A 24124-nucleotide genomic window follows, 5' to 3' on the forward strand; every position below is an offset into this window, starting at 1 on the left:
TAATATATGAAGTCTGTTTTTAGGGGCTAATGAGCCAGAGGTTGAATTGCCTTTTGACCTTTTTCTTAGGAAAAGCTGCAGAGAAAAACTATAGGTATCGAACAAATGCTCCCAACAAAAAGCTGTCTTTAGTTTTCTATGAAAATTGAAAAGATGGGAGTTTTGAGATGTTGTATGAAAACGTTGAGCTTGGGTATTCAAGATATCTTTTTGTGAATAGGAATCACATGCATTAAGGGAACTGTGTAGGTAAGCAGATCTTTTTAGAACCCCTCATGAACCTTTTTTTCTCTAAAATTTAAACCACAATTAATTTTAAATTTTAAATGTTCTTCGAACTCACAAAATATAAACTAAAATCAGGCGCGTACCGAGGGGGGTGCGCGGGGTGCGCAAAAAAAAAATTAAGGTAAAACACATACACTAACAATCAAGTTATATGTTAGAGCAGTTAAGCCTTTCCCGGCTTTCCAGCCAGCTGTCAATTTCTAACCAATAGGATGCGCGCTAGGTTTTGACGAAAGCACGCTAGAAAGTCTAGAAAATCCTGTTAGTGTAACGATGGCGCCGAAGAAGAAATCAAATCTTGATCCTCCCAAAATAACAGCTTTTCTACATCGGCGAGCAGCAACAGGTAAGTCAATAACTAAGATATTTATCGTATGACATCGAAACTTGAGTATTTTCATTTTTGCTTTTTCGTTTTGGCTCTGCATTTGAAATAATTGATTACGATAAGTGATTACGGCGGGATACTCAAACACACTTAAGATTTTCTAGGCGTACAAGATGAATGATTAGCCGTTTGTATTTGCTGTATTAATACACAGGGTTCGTACAATTTTCCACAAATGAAATTCAAGGACTTTTTCAATGACTTTTTGTAGAAATTCAAGGATTAGTGAAACGATAAATTCATAGAGACAATAGAGGGCAAATATACTTTTCCAAGTCTTACCAAAGCTTTTATCAATTGTACATTGTTTATTTTCAATACGAAAATAGACTGTTATTAAACAGTGATTTCAAGCAAACGTTCGCCTACAGATTTTCAACTTTGGGTGAGATCCTCAAATTTTCCGAACTTTCTTCTTTCTAAGCCTTTTGCTTTTCCTTAGCACAGATTTGCAGTGCAATCGACTTAGTGAGGAGGCCTAGTTGTGCCCTTTGAACAGTTTCACTTGTTCTCTAGTTCTTCTTGGCATTTTCGCTTACAGCTTACAACAATCTTCTCCTTGGCCCTTCTCTAGTCTTCATGACATTGGATCTAATGTTTCCTCCCTTGACTTGCCGCATCTAGCAGCGCCTTACTTATATCTAGATCAGCAAGCCCACAATTGTGAACAACTTTCAACAAGTTTCTTTATTAAGGTTTTCAACTAACATTTAAAGAGAAGTCTCTTTCGACTCTTGCCTGACCATGAGAGAGTGTCAACAGATACAAATACAACTCTTCCAGGCTAGATGCTGTAAGAAGAATCCAGTCAGAATCAAGGAAAGAATATTGGACACACGTTAACAACAACTCATAATTCAGAAGGTGAATTCTAGAGGACGAAGCGTTTCTGGTCCTTTATAAAGCACTGTAGGAGAGACAGCAGCATGAATTTAGAGCACTACGATCATGTGAAACACAGCTTCTTGGTTTTATACACTCGTTGGTGGACAATATGCATGAAGGTAATCAGATCGACGTTTTGGTGATGGATTTCAGTAAAGCATTTGACAAGGGAAATCACCGACTCCTTGTATCAAAGTTGAAGCACTATGGCGTTTGTGTTAAAACCAATCAGTGGATTAAGTCCTTCCTATCTACAAGGAGGCAGAAGGTGGTGTTTGTCGGGGAATAACCTGAAATTGTAGACGTCCTCTCTGGGGTACCCGAAGTCTCTGTATTGGGCCCATCTCCTCTACTACATTAGCGATCCCCCAGACAATCTGACCTCCTCCGTGAGACTCTTTGCAGATGATACCATCGTATATTTAACCTTCAAGTCTACCAAGGATGCCTTCACTTTGCAACAGGACCTAGACAAATTAGCCATGTGGGAGAAACGATGGAGCATGGCGTTTCACCCAGCTAAATGTAAGATCTTAAGGGTTGGACGCAAGCAAAAACCTAGACACAATACTTTTCACGGCAAAACCATGTGTGCTGTCGACTCGGCAAAATACCTTGGGGTCACCCTAACATCAGACTTTAGGTGGATAAGCATATAAAAAAACATCTGCAACAAAGCAAGCAGCACCCTCGGTTACCTTCGGCATAACCTTAGAATAGGCTCCCCCAAGCTAAAGACGTCTGCTTACTTCGCTGTAGTGCGTCCATACATTGAGTACGTGTGTACTGTATGGAACCCATTCACAAAGACAAACATCATCAGAATAGAGATGGTACAACGTCTCGCAGCAAGGTTTGCGCTTCATCGCTACGACAGAACAGCAAGTGTAAGTGAGATGCTCAAATATCTGGGTTGGTCCTCACTAGAAATCCGAAGAAAGAGAGCAAGGCTCCTGATGTTCTACAAGATACACCATGGCCTTGTTGTCACTGATGGCCTGCCAACAGTCCCGCCGATGTATAGAATAAGCAGGCATATGAAAAGCCAAAGCTACAAAGTGCCACCTTCAAGAATCAACTATCACAAAAAAATCGTTCTTCCCGCGGACCATCAGGGATTGGAACTGTCTACCGGAACTAACTGCAACGCTTTTGAGAAAGCAAGCGAACTATTATTGCGTGGACTAATAAAAAAAACGAGATCTTGCTATCTTAAGTACCAGGGGCCGGTTCCTGAAAAGCCGATTTGCGCTAACCCAAGGTTAAATTAACCCTAACCCACGATTAAATGTTTACCCCCAGATTAGTTCCGTTCCCGAAACGCTGGTTAGCGCTAACTCTGGGTCAGTTTGGAGGTAGAATCTAACCCTGCTCGCGAGGTGGGTTAACTCGCTAACCCATTGTTTAGTTGGCGAAACACAGGCCTCCCAAATTTTGTAGTAGAACTAAAGCTTCATAAAATAAAGTTGTCGACAAAAAAGACGTTACACAAAACAATGTAGGCATCAAATATCCTAACATTTCGCTTTATTATGTGACCTTCGTTGCGTTGCTGACTTGAAAATTGTGCTGGGACAGACAGAAAGTTACATGAAATTTATACTTGAAATGAATCTGTCTCGCTAGTGTCACGCACCAACTCGAATCCTGCAAATGACACTTTTTTGGCCATGAAATGGTGGTAATTACAGGTGATGTAGAGGTGTTTTGGTTTTTTTTTGCGAAAATAAAATCCCCAAAGGTAAATTTAAGTTACTTTCTGTTGATATACTGGGTACCCTGTGTGAATTTTACTCCTCAAACCAGTTTTTCACTCGTTTAATCCAGAGTTAGTAATTCGGGGGATTACTTGGCTTTCGGGAACGGTGAGTTAGCCGTCGGTTAGCTAACCTACGATTAGCGAATTTTAACCCGGGATTAGGCGCTGATCGAGGGTTAAGTTAATCGGCCTTCCAGGAACCGGCCCCAGAACGAGAAGTCGAATCTCTAAAATTCGAGAAATCGAGATGCCTTAAAATTTGGAGAGAAAATCAATATATCCAAGGAACCACCTCTCTTGTAGTTCAAATTCAAGAAGATCGTCTTCTGGGCTTGCTCAGCTTTCTTCACAAATTCTGTGTACTGGAGCACCAGGAGATCACAATCTCCTATCATCAGCACCACCACCACCATCATCAGCAAGAGTTAGAACATGGCGAAGCACACTTCCTTTCTTTGTACAATCTGCGTATAATCTATGCCGATCCTATTTCTGGGCATGGATTTTACATACTTTATCTTGTACATAATTATACAAAGAAATAGCTCGCAAACCATATACTTGGCTACAATTTGCTATTAATCTTTTGTTTCTTTAATCAAATATTTTTCAAGGACTTTCAAGGACTGATAATAAGAATTCAAGCACTTTCCAGACCTTGAATTTCAAATATTAAAATTCAAGCACGTTCAAGGTTTTCAAGGACTTGTACAAACCCTGATACAAATCTAAAGAATCAAGTAAGCAGAAAGACAGAATTAATTAAGCAATGAACAAGATATTGTGTAACCTATAAAATTCTTGCCTAACTATAATCTCAGGATAAACCAAGTTCATTTTGGAACTAACACGTGTTACTACAAGTATGATTGGTGATAGTTACATTTTACTTTAGACTTCATTTTAAAACCACCATTTCTTCTCTTATTTCTGGCTCTTAGATTCAACACGAAGCCAAAAATATAATTTTCTCATAATTAATTAGCACTTAACCTTAAAATCAATTGCATTTTGTGGATATGATAATGTTTTTAACAACGCAATTACAAGATTAAGTAGTGATTTTAATTTTAAAACTTAATTAAAGATATAATTAATAACGTAATATTAATTGAATTAAAAGATGATTATAGTCTTTACCAAGAGAAAATTTGCAAACAAATACACCGCATTTTCTTTACCAGAGTCTCATCAATCGATCCGTTCATCACATACCCCGCAAAATGCTACCCCGCTACAGGCCCGAGCAGATTCCAAACCGGCACACTCCCAGGTGGATCCCACCCCGGAACACGCCGAACTAAATCCTGTCCCGGCACACGCCCAAGTGGATCCCATCCCGAAACACGCCCAAGTGAATCCCATCCCGGCACACGCCCAAGTGAATCCCATCCCGGCACACGCCCAAGTGAATCCCATCCCGAAACATGCCCAAGTGAATCCCATCCCGGAACACGCCCAAGTGGATCCCATCCCGGCACACGCCCAAGTGGATCCCATCCCGGAACACGCCCAAGTGAATTCCATCCCGAAACACGCCCAAGTGAATCCCATCCTGGCACACACCCAAGTGGATCCCATCCCGGCACACGCCCAAGTGGATCCCATCCCGGCACACGCCCAAGTGGATCCCATCCTGGCACACGCCCAAGTGGATCCCATCCCGAAACACGCCCAGGTGGATCCCATCCCGGAACACGCCCAAGTGGATCCCATCCCGCAACACGCCCAAGTGGATCCCACCCCGGAACACGCCCAAGTGAATCCTACCCCGGCACACGCCCAAGTGAATTCCATCCCGGCACACGCCCAAGTGGATCCCATCCCGGAACACGCCCAAGTGGATCCCATCCCGAAACACGCCCAAGTGGATCCCATCCCGGAACACGCCCAAGTGAGTCCCAACCCGGAACACGCCCAAGTGAATCCTACCCCGGCACACGACTAAGTGAATCCCATCCCGGCACACGCCCAAGTGGATCCCATCCCGGCACACGCCCAAGTGAATCCCATCCTGGCACACGCCCAAGTGGATCCCATCCCGGCACACGCCCAAGTGAGTCCCATCCCGGCACACGCCCAAGTGGATCCCATCCCGGCACACGCCCAAGTGGATCCCATCCCGGAACACACCCAAGTGGATCCCACCCCGGAACACGCCCAAGTGGATCCCATCCCGGCACACGCCCAAGTGGATCCTATCCCGGAACACGCCCAAGTGGATTCCATCCCGGAACACGCCCAAGTGGATCCCATCCCGGAACACGCCCAAGTGAATTCCATCCCGAAACACGCCCAAGTGAATCCCATCCTGGCACACGCCCAAGTGGATCCCATCCCGGCACACGCCCAAGTGGATCCCACCCCGGCACACGCCCAAGTGGATCCCACCCCGGCACACGCCCAAGTGGATCCCATCCCGGCACACGCCCAAGTGGATCCCATCCCGGAACATACCCAAGTGGATCCCATCCCGGAACACGTCCAAGTGGATCCCATCCCGGAACACACCCAAGTGGATCCCATCCCGGAACACACCCAAGTGGATCCCATCCCGAAACACGCCCAGGTGGATCCCATCCCGGAACACGCCCAAGTGGATCCCATCCCGCAACACGCCCAAGTGGATCCCATCCCGAAACACGCCCAAGTGGATCCCACTCCTGAACACGACCAAGTGAATCCAACCCCGGCACACGCCCAAGTGGATCCCATGCCGGCACACGCCCAAGTGGATCCCATCCCGGCACACGCCCAAGTGGATCCCATCCAAGAACACACCCAAGTGGATCCCACCCCGGAACACGCCCAAGTGAATCCCATCCCGGCACACGCCCAAGTGGATCCCATCCCGGAACACGCCCAAGTGGATCCCATCCCGGCACACGCCCAAGTGGATCCCATCCCGGCACACGCCCAAGTGGATCCCATCCCGGAACACGCCCAAGTGGATCCCATCCCGGCACACGCCCAAGTGGATCCCAACCCGGCACACGCCCAAGTTCATCCCATCCCGGAACACGTTCAAGTGGATCCCATCCCGGCACACGCCCAAGTGGATCCCATCCCGGAACACACCCAAGTGGATCCCATCCCGGAACACGCCCAAGTGAATTCCATCCCGGCACACGCCCAAGTGGATCCCATCCCGGAACACGCCCAAGTGAGTCCCATCCCGGAACACGCCCAAGTGAGTCCCACCCCGGAACACGCCCAAGTGAATCCTACCCCGGCACACGCCTAAGTGAATCCCATTCCGGCACACGCCCAAGTGGATCCTAACCCGGCACACGCCCAAGTGAATCCCATCCCGGCACACGCCCAAGTGGATCCCATCCCGGCACACGCCCAAGTGAGTCCCATGCCGGCACACACCCAAGTGCATCCCATCCCGGCACACGCCCAAGTGGATCCCATCCCGGCACACGCCCAAGTGAATCCCATCCCGGAACACGCCCAAGTGGATCCTATCCCAGCACACGCCCAAGCAAATCCAGCTACAGCAAATAAGGAACCCGACATTTTCTCCGTGGAGATGTTTCAGACGAAGAAAAACTGTATCTAATAAAAAACAGGGTCCCTTATCAGGCTTTCAAACCGCCTCCAATAAAGGGTAAAGATAGCAGAAGGGGAAATCCTATTAAGAGGTACTTTACTCTGGGAATTCTCAAGAAATACCATTGGATCTACTACTCCAAGCAACATAACGGAGGAGCGTGCCTGTCCTGCATCCTTTTCCCCCATGATGGAAAGTTTGACTCAACTTGAACAGAGGTTGGGGTTGCAAGGCCACACAAGGAGCCTAGGAAGATTCATGCTGATGCCAAACAGCACGCGAAGCTCCAAAGCCATCGCCTAGCCGAAGCCATTATGGATGGGTTTGTCGAAACCCAACTGAACCCCGAGAAGAGAATCGATTGGCGAGTCAAAGGGAACAGTTAGCGAAGAACAGGGCAAAGATCAAATCCATCCTTAGACCGCTGTTGTTCTGTGCCAAATATGGGTTGCCGCTAAGAGGACATCGAGACCATGGAGACCTCAAGGCTGGAGAAAATGCCACAAGTAGAGTATTCCGGGGCCTCCTTCGGCTGCTGTCTGGGAGCGGAGACGTCACCCTGCAGGAACACATACAAACCGCAAGTAGAAACGCCAACTACTTCTCCCCCCGAAGTCAAAACGAGCTGCTTGACTGTTTACGAGAAGAAGTAGAGGAAATTATCATCTCAGAAATAAAAGCACAAGAGTTTGGTGCCAAGTACTGCATTATGGCAGACGAGGTCACGGATATCTCAAACTGGGCACATTTAGGTATAAAAGTCCACGTTTGTTTATATAAGAAAATACTTCTAGTTTTTCATAGATACTTTGAATTTTCTAAAGGCATAGCCGTTCGGTATCGCAAAGATGACAAGCCAGTGGAGCGACTTCTTGGGTTTGAGTCTTGTTCATCTATAACAGGGGAAGCAATCAGCAATACAATCATTACCTTTTTGAAGAACAAGGGCCTGGACGTACTTCAGATGCGCGGCCAGAACTATGATGGCGCAGGTACAGCCAGTGTTCTGCATATTCTGTATAATTGTAGGACCTTTAATAATTAATTTCGTCGCCGTTTTTACCAGTGTATTTCTTCACATTTTAGGTAACATGTCAGGATCTCAGAGAGGCTGTGCTGCGCGGATATTGAAAAAAACCCAAGGCAGTGTACATACACTGCGCGAGTCATGACCTGAATCTAGCGCTGGTCCACTCTTTAAAGATACCAATGGTGTTCAGTATGATGGAGAACCTGGCTGCTCTTGACCGCTTTTTCAACAACTCTCCAAAGCGGTGAGTGGGATACGGCATAGTTGGTTAATCGATCATGCACTAAAAATGTAACTTTTATCAGGTGTTCAGCTTTGGTTAACTACCGTCATTGTGATACCCATTGTTTTTTCTGCAGAACAAGGGCACTAGAATATGAAATTGAAAAGTTCACCTCAAATTTGGAGGAGAGTATGAAAAAGAAAAGGGTGAAGGCCCTCTGTCAGACAAGATGGGTGAAGAAGCACCAGATTTTCCAGGACGTTCATGACATGTACGAGTCCATCGTCAACTGTCTCGACCAGATGGTAGAAGACAACACGTTGAAGTGGGAGACCCTCACAGAGGCTTCTGGTTTCCTTAACACTGTAACCAGCTCTCCGTTTCTGGCAGCATTTGAGACAGTTCGTTTTTCATTCCGGTAAGTTTCGAGAATTATTTTGTGAATGAAAATGTGTGCCTTAGTAGTTTTTGTTAATTGCAATTTCTAACAACAAATCGTTTTATCCGCATAAACAGATACACACACGACTTGGCTACGTTACTCCAAGGGAAAAGCCTTGAAATTTTATCAGCATTTGAGGTTGTCAGAAAGGCGGAGGCCCTGAGAGAGGCGTTGCGAGATAGTGATATGGTGTTTGCGTCCATTTGCGCTGAGATGGCCAAGAAAGCAAAAGTGGCTAATGCCGAGATCTCGATACTGTCAACTCTTGGTTTGGCTCTCATTCCACAACACCTCGATCATCTACTTGGTGGGAAAGCGGCCGAGCTGGGGACACACTATTGGGATGATCTCCCAAATCCAGAGGGTTTTAATGGAGGAAGCGGCTAGATGGCGTCTCCTCTGGCAGTCGGAAAAGGATAAGCCCTCCAATCTGGGTGGTACCCTGTCCCACAAGGTGATGGCAGTAAGGCAGGACATGTACCCCAACATCGTGACGATTCTTCGTCTTTTGCTCCTTTTGCCGGTCACGTCCACGACAGTGGAAAGGGCAAACTCCTCACTGCGCTTCATCAAGGATGTGCGCCGCAGTACAATGACCGGCGACCGGCTCAACGCCCTACTCCTGCTATTCGTCCACAGGGATACCGAAGAAAACCTGAGCCTCGACAGGGTGGTTGACAGAGTCGCAAACGCGAAACCAAGACGTATGCTACTAAGTAATGTTTTGAGCGCCTAAGAAACTCTAGGAATGTGTAAGCTCTAGGAACAAGACACTACATAACTTAAATTTAGTCTATGTTTATGTTAACACACAAAACTATGTTAACGAATGAAGGCTGGCGCCAAAGATAATCATCAAGTGTATCTTTAAGACTTGGTGTTCATGATGGTTTTGTGAAATAAAAGAAAGAAACACGGGGAGTGCGATTTTCGGATAAATACCAGAGTGTCCCACTGACCAAATGGCGATGACGTCACAGTTAATGATTACATGCATAAATTATGTTAATACATGCAATCGGCAAATCCGAGGGGGGTGCGTTCCTCGCTCGATATCTTTTATAAAAGAGCTGAAGACAAACGCGACGTTTGTTTACGAACAATCAATCGCACAATTTCTATCCTTTTTATGGGATAATGTATGAACAAACTAGCTGAATTACTAGTTAGATACTAGGTATAATAAAACATCAACATCCCATCATGGCTCTAACTGTTCGAGTGCTAGAAATATATCAACACAAGAGTTTTTCATAGCTCCGGCAAAGTTGATAAAATTGACGTCTTATTTACCTTTTTCCAAACCCATCCTTTGTTCTTCCATCCATCGTTTGTACGTCTTTTTATTATAAAAGTGTTAAGATGTGTCGAATTTCTTTCTTGGCTTTAGCCACGACGAAAATAATGGAAAAACTTTATCAATTCACGGTGTCGGCCGAAGAGCAAAACGCGGGAAAAATTAGACGCAGGATTCCCGTGAGTGTAAATACAAAAACACCAAATAATTGTAAGTTTTGATGCAACTCTCGGGGTTTTATTAAGTATGTAGCATTCTCGGATAGTGCTAAAATATATTATTGTATAATTATTTCACTGAAGTGGCATTTTGCTAAGTTATTGCAAATTGTGCTGGCTCCACGGGCAGGCGGGCGACACCACAGGGTACCCGCGCAATGACCAAAAAAAAAACTAAGTCGCATAGTTATAAACCATTTCTCTATCCCTATGGAGCTTCGCGCGCGCGCGCTGTCTCCGCTACAAATTACAGCGTACATGGTCACGTGGCATAGACTGGGATGAGTTACTACTGTCACATCTGCGCTTAGCTTGGAGCAAGTGGGAAGCGGAGATGGTTGCCCTAAAGTCCTTTGTTGTCCCACGCTACATTTACCGTCAGCCCAGTAGGTTAAGGAAGAAGCAGTTAGTAGTGTTTTGCGATGCGTCTGAGGAAGCATGCGCCGCAGCCGCCTACGTGCGCGCAACGTCGACAGTCGGGGAAGTCACGTGTTATCTAGTCATCGCAAAAACGCGCCTCATGCCGTTGAAGCCGATCTCAATCCCGAGAGGGGAGCTAATGGCGTGTCAGCTAGCCGTACGACTCGCCAAGACCGCTTGTGTACAGCTCAGTTTGAGTATGCGAGAGGTGATCTACCTTTCGGACTCCACTACCGCACTGTGGTGGATTCGTGGCGAGCCGAGGAATTTCAAGCCGTTTGTCGCCAACCGTGTAGCTGAGATCTTGACAGAGAGTGACCCCATCCAGTGGCACCACGTACGAACGGAGATGAACATCGCCGATGTGGCCACAAGAGGAGCCTCCGCAGGCGACATACAAGCCCACACAACTTGGATTGAAGGACCGGAGTTCCTGAGGTTACCAGTGCACGCTTGGCCGATATATGACGTTCAAACCACTGCACCGCCGTCGGAAAAGTCTGAGATGCGAAAGAAGGTCCTGAGAGTGCAGCAAGAAGCAGACGCCCCTTTGATCGACCCTGCTACGTTTTCCAGTTGGTTAAAGCTGCGCCGAGTTACGGCCTGGATCCTGCGTTTCCTGTATAACCTGCGCAACCGAGATAAGCCCAGGTCGGGAGCACTAAGCATTGAAGAGTCGAAGACAGAGGAGCTGTGCTGGATCAAGTGGGCACAGAGAGACAGGTTCGCCAGAAAAATTGAGTCGTTGGAGAAGGGACAGCCAGTTCCTCGAGCAAGTCGCATTGCAAACCTCGACCCACAGCTTGTAGATGGAGTTCTCCGCGTCGGAGGGAGGATAGACCGGGCCGACATACCATGGGAAACGAAGCACCCGATACTCCTCGACCACGGACAGGACGTCACACGCCTGATAGTGACCTAGTACCATCAGAAGCTTCGCCATGTTGGAGTGGAGCATGTCTTCAACCACCTACGCGAGAGATTCTGGATACTGCGTGGGCGGGCAGAAGTGAAGGAGTGCACCATTAAGTGCCCACTGTGCCATCGCCGTCGCGTCCAGCCGATGACCCAGAAGATGAGTGACCTTCCAGCCGTTCGTCTTGCTGGTGTCAGCACGCCGTTCAAGCATGTTCGTGTTGGTCGAAATCGCGTGGAGAAGCGTTACGTGTGCCTATTTACGTGCCTGCAAATGCGCGCCGTGCATCTAGAGACCGCGCATAGCCTCGATACAGATTCCTTTATTATGGCTTTGCGTCGCTTTCGCGCCCGCCGAGGTAATCCTGTCAGAATTATGAGTGACAATGGTTCGAACTTTGTAGGAGCTGAGCGAGAGTTGAGGGATGCACTCCAGGAGTTGAGTCAAGAACGAATCGCAGATGAGCTCAGTGTGCACGGTGTCAAGTGGGACTTCAATCCGCCTGATGGGCCTTGGTTCGGTGGAGCCTGGGAAGCGTTGGTGAAGTCTACCAAGCGCACGATGAGAGTGATGTTAGGAAACGTCCTTACAGTAGATGAAGTCTTCCGCACTGTTCTCGCCGGGGCAGAGTCTATACTGAACTCGCGTCCACTGGTGTACGGGGGAAGTGTGTCATTTCCTACTGATGTGAGTGTGCTAACGCCAAACCACTTCCTTCATGGATGTGCGAAGTCGCAACTACGAAAGGAACATGGATCCGACCTGTTGGGAAGCTAGCGCTCCTGCAAGCAAGCCAAGAACAGTGACACTGTTATGACCGAACAGCTAAGACGATAGTTACGTTATTGTTATTGAACTGTGTTTAGATAGTGACGTTTCACCCCGGATCACGTCACGGGTGGGGGTGTTTTGAACGATTACATATGTTGATTTTGCATTTTTCCCTTATGTAAGCGCGGGAGCCCTGTGTCCGAACCGCGCGGGACTGGGGAGAGGGGTTGCTTTGTAATTTGTACAGTTCGGTTTTGTCCGCCACGAACTGCAACGAATTTGCCGTTTTTTCTTCGTTTAGCATTAACAATACAGTCCCTTAACAGTCGTCGTCGTCCATATCATGTATCCCTTTATTTTCCTGTATTCTCCTGCATTTTTTTGTATTACCCTGTATTTTCCTGTATTTCCCTGTATTTTCCTGAATTTTTCTGTATTCTCCTGTATTTCCCTGTATTCTCCCTCATTTCCCTGTAATTTCCTGTATTTCCCAGTATTCTCCTGTATTTCCCTGTATTTTCCTGAATTTTTCTGTATTCTCCTGTATTTTCTTGTATTCCCATTTTTTTCCTGTATTCTCCTGCATTTTCCTGTATTCTCCTGTATTTCCCTGTATTTTCCTGAAATTTTCTGTATTCTCCTGTATTTCCCTGTATTCTCCTGCATTTCCCTGTAATTTCTTGTATTTCCCTGTATTCTGCTGTATTTCCCTGTATTTTCCTGAATTTCCTTATATTTCTATGTATTCTCCTGTATTTCCCTGGTTTAAAATGTTTTCTCCTGTATTTCCCAGAATTTTCCTGTATTTCCCTGTATTTTCCTTTCTTTCCCTGTATTTTCCTGTATTCTCCTGTGTTTTCATGTAATTCCATGTATTCTACTGTATTTCCCTGTATTCTTCTGTATTTTTTTCTAAATTTTTCATGTATTCTCCTGTATTTCCAGGTTTTCTCCTGTATTTCCCTGAATTCTCCTGTACTGCCCTGTATTCTCCTGTATTTTTCTTTATTCCCCTGTATTTTCCTCTATTCCCCTGTAGTCCGAAAATGAGCGAAAATGAGCCTAAATGTTTAAAGCCAAATCTCAGCCAAAATGAGCCTCGCACGAACCTAAATATTTGTAATCTTTGTAATCTTTGTTTATCGAGGGTAGCATATTTAACCGAATATACAGTTTTCTAACATATGGCCCTCGGTTAGTAAGCACTGTCACTGGGGGTGGTCACTGCCAGAGGGTTTATTGCGTCCCCAGTGGTTCTTTTACGTCCCTTCGGTTCAGGTTAGTATAGTGAAGCTTGAAGAGACGGGACCTCCGGTTTAGTGTCCTTATCCGAGAAGACTGGAAACACGGGAGAATAACTTCAACAAATTCGATTCAAGGCATGAACCCGGAAAAATCTAATTTGAGCGTAAAAGGAACCTAATTTACGACCTTAAACCGTAGCCAAAATCGTTCGCTCAATTAGGCCTTAGTTAGGTTGGATTTAGGTTCTAAAGTTAGGTCGTGACTTTAATCAATCATTTACTATCTTCTAATAATCAACAGATCTACAACATGTATGGTTAGTACTACTTTTAATCGTGTATAAACCTCGACCGTCTAGTGTATAAAAAGAAATACATAAAAGACGGTGATCATTATATCTACTCAGTGTTCACGGCAGCACTCTGCATTTTTAATATTGTCCTCGCATATGTAATTTGTTGCGTGAACGCTTTATTTATCTCTTGCGCTCCTGGCTGGGCCATTTTATTCTGGAGGCAGAAGGCGACAAGGTAATCTGAAATTAAATACGAAGACCACATATTTAACAATGACTTGAAATTGAGAAACAAAATTGTTTAATTTCCTAACAAATTTAGCTTGAAATTTACCTTTGCAAGCATTGACCTTGTGCTGGTCAAGAGGGGCTTTCCCATCCTCCTTCTGAGATGCCCCTCCGCGAGCGAGTCCTTGGCCGCACGACCTTGCAAGATCCTAGGCAGAAAAAACTATCGGAATGAGTTTCTTTAAAAGCCCAATGGGACCTTTTGCTGGTGCCCTGCTTGTACACAGCTTCGCAAAGCATTCCGGTTGACATAAACGTCGCTTGAATCCAGCAGTTTAACGTCGTCCCTGCTGCGCTGATTCTGGAAAAAAAAATAGGAATGGTCAACGGACATTCTAGTAAGATTTTCAAAGGTTAGTACTCATTAAAGGACAACAGGCACAACAATAAGCGCAACACACGTTTAAATTGGTCAAACACAAACGCAAGAAAAATTGTAGATAAATATAAAGACAGTAAAGAATAATTAAAAGATGTGATATGACGAAAATGAATACCCGTTATGTAGCGTAGTTTCAGAGTAGGCGGTGGAAGTTATTCTATTTTATTAGTTCAAATAAAACTTAAACTTAAAGCCGCATCGTCAGCCGTTTATTTCCGGAGCTTCGACGGAACCTAAACCGTTAAAAGACAAAATAATCTATTAGAATCCGAGATATTTACAGGCCATCCGCTCTAAATGATCACATCATCAAAGAAACTTCCAATAGACACACTGCTTTCAATATTTGGAAATATTTTTCGCCTATTTCATTAAAAATCATCGGAGATCGTTACGCAATCGACCGGAAGTAAACTGGTTACAATGCGGCTTAAAATAAACTTTTTTTTAAAGTAGCCGGCGCTCGGTGGAAAATAATAAAACCACTGTACAGTATTGCAAAGTCATTTTTTATGTTTTCTAGCTCACCTGGTTGTCTCCTAGAGGAGGTCAACTGGCTTCTGAGGCTTTCGACCTCGGCCTTTAGGAGACGATTCTCCTCTCTTAGCTTGTCCAACTCAGAGAAGCCAGAATAAAGTGCAATGGGATCTGGGGATGCTGCTGGCTCCTCCAATGGATGGTCGTTCGTGCCTAGCAGTTCTAAATAGCTTCTGGGCTCCTCCTCCTCCTCATCGAATGGCATCCCAAGGGTCTCCTCTACCGCCCTCAAGACAACTCCCCCGGTCTCAGATATTGGAGTCTCGCGTATTGAGGTCTGGTGTATTGGAGTCGTCTCTTGTATGGGAGTCACGGGAGTAGAGGTCTCGGGCGGCTGGTGGGTCTCGCTGGTTAGATCCAGTTGAGCACCGAACACCTGCCTGAAGGAGCTGTAGATCTCCAGTGAGGCATCTTTTGCCCCCTCTGCTAACTCCTGCTTCTGCGAAGGCTCCTTATTTTTCTCGCCATTTTTCTTCTTGTTTTTTTTTTTCTTCTCTGCGAGCGGATCAATATGGGTTTTTTTTCGTTTTTTATCTTTGGTTTCGCCATCATCCTCAGCCTGCTTTTTACCGTCCTCCATCACCTTCGTCATTTTCCGCGCCCTCTTACCAGGAGCAGATGCGGCCGTTGGTGCTGGAGCCGGGAGATTGTTTTTCAATAGCTCCGGTAATTGGCTTTTAACGTTTTCTCCACGTTTGATCATGTCCACCACGAGTAGACCGACATCTTCGGTAAACTTTTCTATTTGCGGCTTTTCCTCTGAAATAGCAAGCAATGACCGAAATGAAAACAGTAAATAATTAACCTATTTGTACCTGATCCAATTCAATTAAGTGAACTGTCATTTTTTGGAGATCAAAGGTCATGCAACTGTGCCATTGAACTCATTGAGCTTGTTTAGTTTATATTCCTTTTTTTCTTATTTTAATGTCTGTTTGCGATCATATTCAATGTTGAGCAAAACTGTGTGCTCTATCTCATCAGCATATGCAGATATAGGTCGTCATGGACTACTCCACCAAAGCTGCCCTTGAAATGTTATCCCATAGGCAAAAAGCGCGCGCATTTATACGATGAACAATCGTAATTTACATGGGTAAATAAGCTCGAGCTGTTATGATACTATTGAACAAGATGGGTTTTACTCCACTCGTTGATTACAAGGGTTCCACTAGTTTTTCCCTGAGCACTATTGAATGTGTATTGTAAGTTGTACGTGTGTAAAAATCTACCGTTTAAAACGGAGCAGCTCATTTAAAGCTGTACAGAAAAACTCCTGTGCCAAAAGTGATCCATAAACACGCTTCGCTCTTACCTTTCTTTGCTGTCTTTATTATCACTCCAACATAGGTCTCTTTCTCGCCTTTAGCCATTTTCCAGCTAACATCGGCTTCCTCCCCGGCTTCGAATGTCCCGCGCAGCGAACATCTACTCCTTGGCACCGTACTGACACTCTTGTCGGCGTAAAAATAGATTACACGCATAAAAGGCCATCTCGCTTTCAACTACTTGCTTTTGAAAACAGATATTATAGACTTTTAGAGATTTTTGGAAATCCGAAGACTTTTTGCTTTCTATAACGGTAAGTGTAGCTACCCAACAGATTTAGAATATGAAGAAAGGGCCCGAAATATGATATCTGATATATATGATATATATGATATATATGATATAGATATATATGATAGAGTTAGCAGCATAGTAATGAGGCTCAGACGTGTATTCAAGGGCTCTCTAATTTTGCCCATTTTTCTCCTGTTGGCATGCCGTCCTTCTGATTTCTACCACCAAGGGCTGTTTCCTAATGATGGATGGTTCTCTGGTAATGCTTTTTTCCAAGATAGAAGTTTTATTTCGCCAGAAAATAGTACTTTCCAAAGATCATGGGCGATTCAGCCGAAGCAGTCTGCATTTTTGGTGAACAATGGAAGCAATTTGAATTACAATGCGCCATTGTCTTCTGTGTTATGGTCTACGAACTCGTTATCAACAATTATTCTACAAACTTCCCGGTGGAATCTTCAAAGACGTGGGAAGACAAAGAGGTCCAAAGGAAGAATTTTGTATTATTCAAACTCGACGGCCTCTTTTCAATTGGTGTTACGGTCTGGAGATATTGAGCAAAACCCCGGCCCAACGAAAAGTGGACAAATGAAGCATGGCATCGGAAGTAAACAAAGAACAACTGGGAATATACATAAGGTTCCCGCAAGCCTTAAATGCGATAATTGTGAAAAGACTATTAGGAAAAACCAGAAGAGCGTCGCCTGTGAGGTATGTTTTGGTCAACAACACATAAAATGCACTGAACTGAACGTTAAATGCGTAAATGCAACATGGACATGTCCTAAATGCACCCTTTCTGTCCTCCCTTTCTACAACATTGCATCTATCGATACGTCATTTGAAGAGATGGACAGCAATTCAGCTTATGACTCCACTCAACTCATCTCTGAGACTCTGAAGGAACACTCTAACAATCTCAGTATAATGCATTTTAATACCCAGAGCATGCTTTCATCCTTCAATGAATTTCAAGTTCTAGTTTCACAGCTCCCAATGGATATCATCACAATGAGCGAAACTTGGCTCAAGGACAACTCCGCCCTCCTGGATTACGCTGCTTTGCCTGGTTACACAGCTCTATTTCGAAACCGCGAGAACACACGCGGCGGTGGCGTTGGAGCCTACATTAGCGAGTCAATTCAATATAAACGTAGGAAGGACATTGAGAAACTTCAACCTGATATGGAGCATTTATGGATCGAAGTTCAAGGGCATAATAAGCATAGCAAAGCGTTGATTGGTGTCATCTATAGATCAGAACGCGTTGGACTGTGTCCAGCTGACTGGCTGGATGCTTTTGAATCATTGCTGGCCCACCTTACTATCTCTTGGGATGGATTACTTTACGTGACTGGCGACACAAACGTCGACTTATTGCCGCCCTTATGCAAATATGCACAGAAGTATCAATCCATTCTTGACGCTGTCGGATGTTATCAACAGGTAACAAAACCGACTCGTATTACACGCATCTCAACAACTCTCATTGATCATATTATTACTAATAGGCAGAATTGCATAAATGCCACTGATGTAATTCCTGGGTGGTCAATAAGTGATCATGAAGGCATATTTGCATGCGTTAATGTGCGAATACCTCGGTATCAACCACGACACAAATGGATTAGATTGGAGAAAAATCTCGATGCAAATGAGTTTGTTAAGGACTGTGCTACTTTACCTCTGTCTGTTATTTACGGTCTAGATTCACCGGACGACATGGTGCAGGGATTTAACACCCTTTTTACCGAGAGCATCGAAAGACACGCTCCCCTTAGGAGGATAAAGGTCACACGCCCCCCTGCTCCTTGGATGGACTGCGATGAAATACGGGAACTGCAAGCGAAGCGCGACAAATTGATGCGTGAAGCCCATACTAAGAACACAGTTGATTCCTGGGTTGCCTTTAGATCAATACGCAACAGGATTAAATCTGTAATAAATAAGTCTAAACGGGCATTCATAACTAATGCACTCTCTTCCAAACGACCTAAAGACGTGTGGAGAGTTATACATCGTATTCTCAACCCCAGTCCCAAACCTCTTCAAGCGGACCCAGACAAACTGAATAGGTTCTTTGTTACAACCAATGAAAGGACATTAGGCACTAAGGCTGACGATCGATCAGGCCTTATTGAACTTGTTAACAACTTTGTTGAGGATCCATTGCCCTCCCGTCCATCTTTCTTACGCAAGGGAAGTTTATTTGTGACTGTACAAAAAAACAGGCAAATGATCAGTGATACCTGCTAAACATATCCCCGCCTTAGCAATTTCTGCGGTACATTGGTATAAATATGGTCGATAAGGGTTGCGCTGTGATCGGTAATTCTTGTGGGCTTCGTGACCAATGGCATGAAACCCAAATCAAATAGCATATCTAAATAATCTGTTGTTTGTGTGTCTCTATTGTAGCGTAAAGGGTCTATGTTCGCATCGCTTGGAACAAAAGTCTCTTTACCCCTTTTGTTGGAGTTATCTAAAATCTCTTGCAGCATATTATGAAATTTTTCACAATCATACAATGGATGTCTATAAAGGCAGCCAATAAGAACGTTCTTTTGTTTGGCCCTTGTTATTTCAATCCAACAAGATTCAATGCCGCCCTCAGCTATTTCTAAATCACGCCTTCTAATGAAATCTAATTCATGCGATATGTAAATCACGACTCCGCCTGCATTAGTCGGTGAGTTTGTATTCACAAAAACATAACCTGGAATATTAATGTTATAAACATTATTATCTTTAAGTTTTGTTTCTGAAATCGCAATTATGTCCGGAGCACTTTTAACAGTCAAAAGAACATCTTCTAACGACGTTAAGTTCGCCGGTAGGCTTCACATATTCAGATGGATCATAGAAAAGCCGCAGTGCTTGTTTGCATGGAAGAGATTTCCAGAGCGTTTGATTGATTTACCAGTTTCCCTCTACTCGAGTACACCTTATTTCTCGCGCTACGGCGTGTAAACTTGACGATGAGTTTCGGTGCTGCGACATCACTGAACGTAGGAACCGGGTGTGCAATGGATATATCGTCATCGTCCAATGGGACCCCAATCAGCTCGCCAACAGATTTAACAATGGCATCGGCCGTACACTCTTCCGAAGCTTCCACACCAGTAATCTCGAGGCAATCACACCTGATATACTGAGCCATCTCGTCTAGTTGAAAAACGACATCATGTGCATTCTTTTCCAGGTTTTTGGTTTGTTCTTGTAATCCAGCGACTTGCGATAACTGTGTGGTCAGTTTCTGGTTGGCCGAGTGTAATTGCTAATTCGTTGCTTGAAGTTGCTTCAATAATTCATCGTAGCGGCTTGAAAGAAATTTCGCAGTGTTCTGTAATTCACTAAAATTATTAGTCAATTCCCCCAGTTTAGCTTGAACAGGAGCAAGCTCCTGCTTTAGAAGGTTTTTTTACCTGCTCTATAGTTACAGAAGACGCCATAATAGGCCTTTTAGCGTCTGAATAACGGAGCGGTCAAAATGTGTGGTTGTCCGCCATTATGACATATGCTAATATGTACCTTGGACCTATGGACCTATGTACCTTTATCCCTTTTCCTGCTAAACTTAATCTGACATAAGTTTCTCCACTGTAGGGTGTTAGTCCCAAGGTGTGCTCGATTTCTCTGTCTAGTTCTCCGTCTGAGATATCAGAAAACCCATCTTCCACACCGAGATCAATCCTTCTGCGATACAGTGTATTTTCAAAAACATTAAAAAACCTTGCAATGTTTTGCCAGGACATACCAGTCTCACGAAACTGCTCAATCATGTCTTTAGGACTATGGTATGCTGGCCTACCTCCCGTGCTTTTTAAACGTTCCATATGAATTCCTTGCTGTTCAGATGGGTCTGACCAGTTTTCCAGTGCCTCAGACAACTTCCTCAGTAAAATAACAAGACTGTCCGTGAGTTCAGCAAGTAGCGAATGGGGGTAAACTGATTGGTACTTTGGTGTGTGGAGATAGCCATCCAATAATCAAGGTAATTATATCATCTTTCAAAAGTAATCTGAGGTGTCTAAGTAATTATTATGACATTATTATGCTTCAAAGGAAACCAGATCCATGGTTTCATGTGCTTGATGTTTTATTATTTTTTTCAATTCAGGCAATGGGGGAGTGGTTTGCACCCAGGCAGATCCGCCTCGTTCCATTGAAGGTACACACATAAATTGATATAGCCTTGTTGGACATATGTCATTATGATGCTTTATGGTGATTTTGACCACGGTTCAATGTGCTCATGTGTTTTTTTTATTCAGGCAATGGGGGTGGGAGTGTTTTTTTTTTGACGTGTGGGGAGAGTGGAACTGGGAAAGCGATGACCAGTACAATATCAACCAACGCCCACCACCACCTCCCATAGGGTACGAACTACGAACAATCCCCTCTCAATTGGAACCCTTTTGATCATACTCGTCGGCGTCGTCGTTATCGAAACACCCACACCAATAACAACAACTACGTGAGTGACGAAAGCGATGATTGGGTTCCTTTTGATCATGATGGTCGCCGAAACATCATCAACAACAACAACAACTACGAGAGTGACGACAGCGATACGAACATGCTCTCCGACCTTGATGATGAAAGTGACGAAGAAGAAGTCAATTGAGACGCACCTACACCTCGCACCCCTCATCCTCCTCTACCAGTCATCCAACTCAACCCTCCTCCAGCTCAACTTCTAGAACGGTCTCTCGATGATTGCTACAGAGTCCTAATATTTGTATTCCAGATGCATTCTATGCATCTATATTGTTCATATGAGGTGGCATAGTAAAATAAAGTGAAGTGGGATGAAATCAAGAAGAATTTAAAGAGAAAGCTAGACATGTCCAAGGTTGGAGGCTGCTTTGCTCCCCAGAAAAACATGACATATAACATTTATTTGTTTTTAAAGTTTAAAGAACGTGACCAACGACATCAAGATCCAAAAAAAAAAACCGAAAAGCGTAAGTTTTATCCTTTAAGTGTCATATGCGCTTATTTTTACGCATTGTAACCCATGTTTATTTTTTTCTAGGTGGAACTGAGCATAGGGACGTTTGTCTCCGTGGCATATACCGGCCATCCTTCACCACTTACATGGGCAAGGTGATTGGGATTGGTGATTGTTTCAGAGGACTCCTTGGAAGTGAGCTTCCTCGTCCATCACAAAAAATTGGCACACACCTGGCCGAAAAAAGCTCTAATTGAGCTGATATATCCCTACCAGGTGATCACTGTGATAGACGTGAGCAAGCACTTCCAAGGAAGTATCTTTTAAAACCTTGATTACAGAGAAGCTGGTTACAGCCAAGGTCAAGAAACTTGAAATTATTGAGGTTATTAAAATGCGTAAAAATCAGATGATTTTTTTCCGTTATCAAAAGATCCCACATTATCGCAAAGAAAAGATAATGGGTTTTTTAGGCTGTGAAGGTTTCCTCTTCGATCCCGAAATTGCTTCAAAGGATCTGGTTTCCAATGACAAATTAATGTTTTGCACGGGAAATCTGTTACAGAATGCCATCACCAAGTTCCTCCTAGTACACAAGTGCAATAATTTTTGTCACCTCCTTTGCTTAACTCCCAAGAAAGTGATCGTTTAGTTGGGTCTAAAGTCACCCGTCAGTGAGAGGTTTTTTGTCACTTCTGAACAATAATTGTCAGACACAAATGCTTTCAGGGGGCTGATACCCATCTCTCAAGTCCTCGATTCTATTTTTTGGTGCAGAACAATTTTGCCTGTCTTTGTACTACAACAAAAAAATATGCTGTTAATCCTGTCATATATGCTGCCAAGACATGCCACTTTGTAATGGACAGTCACAGGAATAATAATAACCTATTTCTCTTGTTTGAAAGTTAATCTGTACAGTCAACGTTTTTTTACCAAATACTAGGGTAAATTGAAGACTTCCAGTGTGTTGTCCATTGGAGACAGCTGGTTAGTAAGTTTTTATTACATGTTGGTGTTAAGTGGTATGTTAATGTTAATGATTAGTAATTCTAAAATTATTTAGAGTTCACTCTGGAAGAGACCTAAGCCCAGCCTTGCTCAGAGAAATTTCTCGATTGACAGGAAAGCTTGATCATTATTATAAGTAGAAGTTTCTAGAATTCGGAAACTACAGGAAGTCACGTCGGTAAAACACCTACATGACCGTAAATATTCCTGCTAGGAAATACGCAATACACCCTATATTTCCGTGACGCTCGCTGCGTCTTACGTATCACGTGTATTAGGACACGTCCCAAACAGGGATATATATATTCAATACCTAAATTCTTTTAGTTAGTTAGTCTACAGCTACCAGCAGTAAAAGGGGATCTGCTACCTTTTTCCTACCAAGATTGGTGCAAGCGTAAATCAAAGTAAGTTAAACTATTCTTTTCTAGTCTTTTTTGAAGTGATGCGAACTGTCATAATTTTAAATATCATTTCACGTTTTATTTCTACAAGATTATTATAGCTTTAAACCTCGAATTAACCCTATATATCTAAACGTCCGGTGCAACATTACTTCATGTAATACTTTAGGCTCTATGCGTTATTGTTACCATTTGCACCCAGATATTGTAAACCCTTCCCTAAGTGATAATGCCTTAGTACTTTAAACTGGGCGCGTATGCACGTGACACACATCAGCTCTGCAAACAGAATCTCTGGAGCAGAATATCTCCTTATTTTTACATATATGCCTTCCCTATGTCACTTGCAAACGCAAGATATATCATATTATTCTATGCCATTATTATGCTAAGTATCTAAGTACCTTGCAGTAGATTCCACAATTGTATTTAACCATCCTTTTTCAGTTCGAACCTGCAATTCTGCAATCCTACACAATCTACTAACTCATCAACTCAATCCACGCCAAAAGTCTGCGGATTAAGAACATTGCTACCCACGAACATTGCCTAGTGCAAACTTGCTACCTTCTGATTTCGGTATTGCGAACCTAATTGCAGATTCATTATCTTACTATTCATATTATCTACTATTCAACATTTGATTATTTGTGTGATTCCGTGTACATAATAGATCATTTTTTAATCAATGTTATTGTCTGCATCTTGCATCTCATGTGTTTATTATTTTTTTTCGTTGAGTTCGAATCGCGCTAACTTGCATCAATAGACAAGCTAGGATTTATAGAGACTAACTGCTAGCTAAGGCAGTCACAATCAGTAACTTCCCAACCTTGCCATACAAAAAAAAAAAAAAAAGAAAATGGTCAATACTGTAAAATTATAAAGCCAAATATACCAATTTTTATTGTCTTTATATCCTTTATATCCTTAGAACATACATATCCTTAGAAGATACAGCACCTTTTCCAACTTACAAGAGAAATTTTCCTTACCGGGGATAAAAACAAAACAAAATTCAACCCCTATTGCCAATATGTATTGTTATTGTCTGCATCTTACATCTCATGTGTTTTTTTTTCCAAATATTTGCGGAAATTAGTCAGATTATAAATGTCTTGATGAAAAGATTGTTTTGAAAAAAATGTCACTCTTCTATGAACCAGGGACTACCTGATGGCCAAGAGGAATGATAAAGACTGGAAGACATGAGAATTGAAAACCATGTTTTGAAAGACATGTCTGAAAGACA

At 43.7% G+C, this 24124-nt stretch overlaps 6 protein-coding genes and 1 long non-coding RNA gene across 7 annotated transcripts; 4 read left to right on the forward strand and 3 right to left on the reverse strand.

Moving 5' to 3' along the window:
* The first annotated feature begins 506 nt into the window (after positions 1-506).
* Positions 507-5268, forward strand: LOC125573530 (histone-lysine N-methyltransferase 2D-like). The gene is made up of 2 exons (XM_048734010.1): positions 507-634; positions 4505-5268. The coding sequence occupies exons 1-2, from the start codon at positions 562-564 to the stop codon at positions 5266-5268; spliced, it is 837 nt and encodes a 278-aa protein (XP_048589967.1). The 5' UTR covers positions 507-561.
* LOC125573532 (suprabasin-like) lies at positions 5265-7064 on the reverse strand. Its single transcript, XM_048734011.1, has 3 exons — positions 6977-7064; positions 5396-6881; positions 5265-5334 (listed from the first exon to the last, which is right to left on the reverse strand). The coding sequence occupies exons 1-3, from the start codon at positions 7062-7064 to the stop codon at positions 5265-5267; spliced, it is 1644 nt and encodes a 547-aa protein (XP_048589968.1).
* Position 7065: 1 nt separating this feature from the next.
* On the forward strand, positions 7066-8958 carry LOC116612038 (52 kDa repressor of the inhibitor of the protein kinase). Its single transcript, XM_048734012.1, has 6 exons — positions 7066-7072; positions 7152-7628; positions 7701-7868; positions 8060-8150; positions 8266-8547; positions 8646-8958. The coding sequence occupies exons 1-6, from the start codon at positions 7066-7068 to the stop codon at positions 8956-8958; spliced, it is 1338 nt and encodes a 445-aa protein (XP_048589969.1).
* Positions 8959-10420: 1462 nt separating this feature from the next.
* Positions 10421-11428, forward strand: LOC116612041. The gene has a single exon (XM_032372683.2). It carries the CDS (start codon positions 10421-10423, stop codon positions 11426-11428), a length of 1008 nt encoding a protein of 335 aa, XP_032228574.2.
* A 153-nt stretch (positions 11429-11581) lies between these two features.
* Positions 11582-12199, forward strand: LOC116612042. Its single transcript, XM_032372684.2, has one exon. The coding sequence runs from the start codon at positions 11582-11584 to the stop codon at positions 12197-12199; it is 618 nt and encodes a 205-aa protein (XP_032228575.2).
* A 1551-nt stretch (positions 12200-13750) lies between these two features.
* LOC125573745 lies at positions 13751-14397 on the reverse strand. Its single transcript, XR_007314199.1, has 2 exons — positions 14068-14397; positions 13751-13973 (listed from the first exon to the last, which is right to left on the reverse strand). It is a non-coding gene; the product is annotated as an uncharacterized LOC125573745 (long non-coding RNA).
* Positions 14398-14808: 411 nt separating this feature from the next.
* Positions 14809-16452, reverse strand: LOC125573777. Its single transcript, XM_048734548.1, has 2 exons — positions 16256-16452; positions 14809-15699 (listed from the first exon to the last, which is right to left on the reverse strand). Exons 1-2 carry the CDS (start codon positions 16422-16424, stop codon positions 14834-14836), a joined length of 1035 nt encoding a protein of 344 aa, XP_048590505.1. The 5' UTR covers positions 16425-16452; the 3' UTR covers positions 14809-14833.
* Between the last annotated feature and the right edge of the window lie 7672 nt (positions 16453-24124).

Source organism: Nematostella vectensis, chromosome 11, assembly GCF_932526225.1.
Source record: "Nematostella vectensis chromosome 11, jaNemVect1.1, whole genome shotgun sequence".
NCBI classification, from domain to species: Eukaryota; Metazoa; Cnidaria; class Anthozoa; order Actiniaria; family Edwardsiidae; genus Nematostella; species Nematostella vectensis.